The 6,464-nt window shown below is 38.5% G+C and overlaps 1 protein-coding gene across 1 annotated transcript; it reads left to right on the forward strand.

The window, feature by feature from the left end:
- Positions 1-330: 330 nt before the first annotated feature.
- Positions 331-2,880, forward strand: LOC138874926 (uncharacterized). The gene is made up of 3 exons (XM_070153726.1): positions 331-1,926; positions 2,024-2,355; positions 2,658-2,880. The coding sequence occupies exons 1-3, from the start codon at positions 331-333 to the stop codon at positions 2,878-2,880; spliced, it is 2,151 nt and encodes a 716-aa protein (XP_070009827.1).
- The last annotated feature ends 3,584 nt before the right edge of the window (positions 2,881-6,464 follow it).

Genomic DNA, 6,464 nt, shown 5'->3' on the forward strand with positions numbered 1-6,464 from the left:
GAGTGCTAGAGAAACTGAGTGATATACACCACATTTGTACTCGAAGGAAACTCATTTACTAAAGAGAACTCCCTTGCAACCCAAGGGGACTGGATTAGGATTCACATTGAATCCGAACCAGTATAAAAATCCCGGTGCTTTTAATTCCTGCAATTATTTTCTGCATTTTACCTTCCGTTACCATATCTACTAAATTATCATATTCAGTCAACTTATAAGCAATTAATTTTAAGTATTTACAATTCACCCCTCCCCCCTCTTGTACTTTCAATTGGTATCAGAGCAAGGCTAACATTTTATCTTTTGCTTAACAGCTTATGAGAAAAGATCATGGCAAATCAAATTATCATAGGAGCTCTCTTTAAGGAAGGAACTTCACAAGTTAGACCACCATACTTCAATGGACAACATTTCTCTCACTGGAAAGTACGAATGGAAATCTTTGCTAAAGCATACGATGTCAAAGTCTGGAGAGTCATTAAAAGGGGAAACTATCCCCTACCTGCTAGCACTCCACCACTTGTTGATCTTGATGATATAGATTCATACTCAAAGGAGCAACTGGAAGCGGTACAAGTGAATAACAAGGCAAGAAATCTGCTTCACAATGCTATAAGTGGTGAAGAATACGAGAAAATATCGAGTTGTGATACAGCTAAAGAGATGTGGGATAAACTAGAGGTCACCTATGAGGGAACCAGCAAAGTAAAGGAAACTCACATCAACATGCTAGTTCATGACTACAAACTCTTCTCAATAAAAGAAGGAGAATCCATTGAAGAAATGTTTTCCAGGTTTAGTAAAATAATTAGTGACTTAAAGGCATTTGGCAAGCCCTACACCAGTGGTGATCAAGTCAGAAAAATTCTCAGAAGTCTGCCAACCACTTGGCAGACCAAAGTAGTCACACTGGAATCTCAAGATCTAAACAAATTGTCCTATGATGAACTACGAGGAGAACTCATTGCTTTCGAAAGGGCACATTTGAAAAATACAAATCAAGAGGAGAAAAAGAAAATAGTTGCAATCAAAACCTATACTGAAATGGCTGAAAATGAAATTGATGATCCTGAAGCTCTACAAGAAGAGATTGCTATGATGTCTAGAAATACGGATGGGCTGATGAGAAGATACAGAAACACAAAGAAAGGAAGATTCCCACCAAGACGATCCAGGAAATACAATGAACAGGATAAGAACGATGGAAAATGCTACGAATGTGGAAAATTTGGGCACATTCAAGCTGAATGCCAAGAACTGAAAAGGAAGATCTCTAGAGGCTTCAACAAGAACAAATCCTTCGAAAGCTGGAGTGATAAGGACGACTCAGACCATGAAGAAATAGCAAATCTTTGTTTCATGACAATTTTGGAAAATGAAATAAACAAAACCTCAGGATGCTGGACAGATGAAGATGATTCAGATGACGAGAACTATTTCATGGCACGGGGTGAAACTAGTAAGGTAAGATCTTATGACTGCGAAAGATGTAATGAATTGCAGGATATTCTTGATTACACCTTAAAAGAGTCTCAAAGAATAATGAATGAACTTAAGAGACTCACTAGGGAGGTTAAAGACTGGAAACTCAAACATGAAGTATGTGAAATCGAAAAAGAAGTACTTCAAGAAGAGTTTGAGGAGTTGCAAATGCAGCTTAACAGCTTGCGCAAATCCACCAGTCATAGTTCTGTTAGGTCAAACCAAATGACTTACAAGTCAACTGGAAAGGAACCAATCAGAACCAAGTCGACCAGTCGGTCGGACCAGATGACTTACAAGTCAATTGGGAAAGAACCAACTAAATCTAAGTCGGCTAGTTCTAACACTTATGAAAATAGGTCTGGAGCTAAATGTCATTACTGTAATAAAAGTGGGCATAAATATTCCGGTTGTTGCTTTTGTAAATCAAATGTGTCAGGATGGGTTTGGAAACCAAAAAATTCTAAACCTAGCAACACTAACCCACCAGGACCCAGGCAAGCTTGGGTACAAAAATGAAAGAGATCATCTTGTCTTGCAGGAACACCACAGAGTAAGCCACAAAGGAAAATGGTATCTAGATAGTGCGTGTTACAGTCATATAACAGGTGACAAAAACCTGTTCATGGAAGTTACAAATATCGATGGAGGAAGTGTAAAATTCGGAGACGATTCAAGGGGCAAAATAATTGGCACTGGAACAATTCCTTTCAATAACAACTGTGACATTACTGTAGTATATCTCGTTGATGGCCTAAACTACAATCTCTTGAGCATAAGTCAACTCTGCGACTCAGGATATGAGGTAAAGTTTAAGAGAATAGGGTGTGCTATTGAAGATGAATCGGGTAAGATAATTCTTCCTGGAAAAGGGTATGGAATTTTTTATATACTTGATGGTTTTGAAAAGATAGATGGCCACATTTGCTTATCCTCTATGTCTGATGATTCATGGTTATGGCATAAAAGACTTAGCCATGCTAGCATGCACTTGATTGAAAAAATGTTCAAACATGATTTAGTTATTGGTTTGCCTAAACTGAATTGCTCTAGAACTCATATTTGTGATGCATGTCAAATGGGTAAGCAAACAGAAATTCCTTCAAAAATAAAGATATAGTATCTACTTAAAAACCTTTGCAATTGCTTCATATGGATTTTTTTGGGCCTACTAGAACTGCTAGCATAGGAGGTAAGAGGTATGCTTTTGTTATTGTTGATGACTTTTCACGTTTCACCTGGGTGATCTTCTTGTCTCATAAGGATGAAGCCTTAAGAAATTTTGAAGTTTTCTGCAAAAAGTTTGAAAGAGAAAAGGGATATCTGATCTCAAAGATTCAGAGTGACCATGGAGGAGAATTTGAAAGCAGAGCTTTTGAAGACTTCTGCAATGATTAAGGATACACTCACAATTTCTCTGCACCACGCTCACCACAGGAAAATAGGGTTGTGGAAAGGAAGAACAGAACTCTCCAAGACATGGCAAGAACCATGCTACTAGAACATTCATTGCCAAACCATTTCTAGGTAGAAGGCGTAAGTACTGCTTGTCACATCCTCAACCGTTGCCTCATAAGGCCAATTCTGAAGAAGACCCTTTATGAACTCTGGAAAGGTAAACGTCCAAATATCAGTTACTTCCATCCCTTTGGAAGCAAATGTTTTATTCACAATAACGGTAAAGATAATCTTGGAAAGTTTGACCCAAAAAGTGACGAAGGTTTTTTTCTTGGTTACGCGTTAAATAGCAGATCTTTTAGAGTCTACAATAAATGTACTTTATGAGTAGAAGAATTTGTACATGTTATATTCGATGAAAATAATCCCTTGGTCGAGAAAGGAACTACTGCAGGTGACGAAGATCAAACTCAAGAAGCATAGGACAAAGGAAAATAACAGGAGTCGACTAGCACATCTGGGGTGATCGAGTCAACTAGAGAAAATAGCAACAATACTCCAGACCCACAAGTCGAGTCGACTACAAATATAATTTGACCAAATGAATGGAGAAGTGAACCCGAATATCCTCAGAAATTTATTATAGGGGATCCAAACGAAGGAATGATAACCAGGGCTGCCCTAAAAAAGAAAGCAAATATTGCATTGATTTCTCAAATTGAGCCAAAAAAGGTAGAGGAAGCATTGAAGGATTCAAGCTGGGTGCAAGCCATGCAGGAGGAATTAGATCAGTTCAGCAAGAATCAAGTGTGGAAACTAATACCCAAACCTGATAATGTGTCTGTGATCGGAACAAAATGGGTATTTAGAAACAAACTGAACGAGGATGGAAAGGTCAAAAGAAATAAAGCGAGACTAGTTGCTCAGGGCTATTCACAGCAAGAAGGAGTCGACTATGATGAGACTTTTGCCCTAGTAGCTCGTTTGGAGTCTATACGAATTCTTCTGGCATATGCATACTTTAAAGGATTCAGGCTGTTTCAAATGGATGTTAAAAGTGCCTTTTTGAATGGATTTATCGAGGAAGAAGTTTTTGTAAAACAGCCTCCAGGCTTTGAGGATTCAAAATTTCCATACCATGTATACAAGCTTACCAAAGCATTGTATGGGTTGAAACAAGCTCCATGTGCCTGGTATGATAGGCCGAGTACTTTTCTTATTGATTATGGCTTTACCAGAGGTAAAATAGACACTACTTTGTTTATTAAATGATCATCAGAAGGTAATATCATTATTCAAATTTATGTTTATGATATTATATTTGGTAGTGCTAACCCTCTTATGTGTAAGGAATTTTCAAATCTTATGCAAAACGAGTTTGAAATGAGCATGATGGGTGAACTCACGTTCTTCCTTGGGCTACAAATCGAACAAACCGAAGAAGGAACTTTTATTTGTCAGACCAAATATACAAAAGAGCTGATTCAAAAATTTGGTATGAACAATGCAAAATCAATTGGCACTCCTATGAGCCCCACTACAAATCTAGACAAAGATGAACAGGGCATGCCAGTTGATGAAACCAAATACAGGGGAATGATTGGATCACTGCTATATCTATTAGCAAGTCGAACAGATATTATATTCAGTGTATGTAAATGTGCCAGGTTTCAGTCAGCTCCCAAGGAGTCACATTTGACTGCTGTAAAGAGAATCATTCAATATCTCATTGGAACTGTATCTCATGGATTGTGGTATCCTCGCTCTAACTCTTTTAAATTAGAAGGTTTTTCATATGTTGATCTTGCAGATGATAAAGTAGATAGAAAGAGCACTAGCGACACTTGTCAATTACTAGGAAAGGCATTAATATCCTGGAACAGTGAAAAGCAAGCATCAGTCGCCTTGTCCACTACTGAAGCTGAATACATTGCTATTGGACAGTGTTGTGCACAACTACTGTGGATGTCTCATCAATTGGGTGACTATGAGCTTTCGTTTAAACCTATACAAATTTTTTGTGATAATTCTAGTGCTATTTGTCTTTCAAAAATTTTTGTGCATCATTCTAGAGCAAAGCATATAGATATTAAGCTTCATTTTATTAGAGATCATGTTCTTAAGAGAGATATAGAAATAGCCTTTGTTGGCACCTCTGCTGAATTAGCCGATATTTTTACTAAGCCTTTATTAGAAGAAAGATATTGTACTTTGAGAAAATTACTTGGCATTATTTGCTTTTCTAATAACTCTTAGGACCTATGTGCTCAATTACTTTTAAAGTGTTATAACTGTCATTTTCCCACGCATTTATTACGCCTCCGATTTTTTCCCTCTTTTTTCACTTCGTTCACATCAGTTCGCAGTTCGAAGATGGAAAGCCAATCATCACGTCTTCTCGACTGACAACTTTTCCTTTTCTGGACTTAACCGTCAAAACCCTCTTCTTAAGTTAGAAAACCCTTTCAGTCACTCTCATCTCCATCTTCTCTCCAAAACCTCGAGCAAATCCCCTCTTCTACAATGGCGAAACACTCCAAGAATCCCTCTGCCTTCACCAGAAAAAGTACCCGCTCTAAGGCTAAACCCCCTTTCTGCGCCTCCTGAGCAAGTAGACCTAGGGTCTGATCACTCTGAAGGCTTCGCCTCATCTCAGGGTGATTTTTCTGAACACTCCCAACTTCTAGGAGAAAAAGCGTTAGGCAAACGACCCATGGAAGATCCTCCCATTTCATCCACCCAAAGAAATCAAAGGTTGATTTCTCTGCCTCACTCGAGTCGGACCTAAATTTCTGGGATACCCCAAATAGGGATCTTTTCATTACTCTTAGGACAAGCCCATCGCCCATGGAAGGGTCGTGGATCTTGATGATATTGACGCCCTCACTTGTAAGGTTAAAAAACTCTTTGTTTATCAAGGGTGGGAAAAATTCCTCTCTATTCCTCCGCCTAAGGTATATGAACCCCTGGTCAAAATGTTTTATGCAAATTTTCACTCTAGTAAACCAGATAGGCTAGAATGTCTAGTGCTAAGTAAGCACATTGTTCTTTATTGTGCCTTGTTTGACTCTCTTTTCCAATGTCGTTGCTCTGGTTTCCCAACTCTTTTTAAAAATGTGTGGCTTGAGGATTTTGAAATTTCTTTTGACCAAGCCAAACTGTGCATTGTTGAGTGTCCCTCTGAAAATTTTCCAAACCAATTGGTCCCCAGTGATGTAAGTTTTGAAACTCGAGTTCTGGCCCATATTGTGGCAACCACCCTGCTTCCTCGTACTGGTTCCTTTTCAACTTTCTCTCAAAGGGATACATTCTTTGTCTACTGCCTTATCACCAAACTCAAACTCAAGCTTTCCTCCTGGGTCATCAATTTCATGATAGAAAGTGCTGAAGATCCCACTAGTTTACCCTATGGCATAACAATCACTCGTATTCTGGAAGCCCATCAAATTTCTCTATCCAAGTATCCCTTCATTACTGTCTCCAAGTCCTATAATTCTAGAGCTTTTGCTAGTATGGGCTATGTGAGTATCAAGGGCTCCTGGGTTAAGAAAAGTGAGATTGAAGCAAAGAAGCCCCTATGGAAA

The sequence above is a fragment of the Nicotiana sylvestris genome, chromosome 8 (genome assembly GCF_000393655.2).
Source record: "Nicotiana sylvestris chromosome 8, ASM39365v2, whole genome shotgun sequence".
Lineage (NCBI taxonomy): Eukaryota > Viridiplantae > Streptophyta > Magnoliopsida > Solanales > Solanaceae > Nicotiana > Nicotiana sylvestris.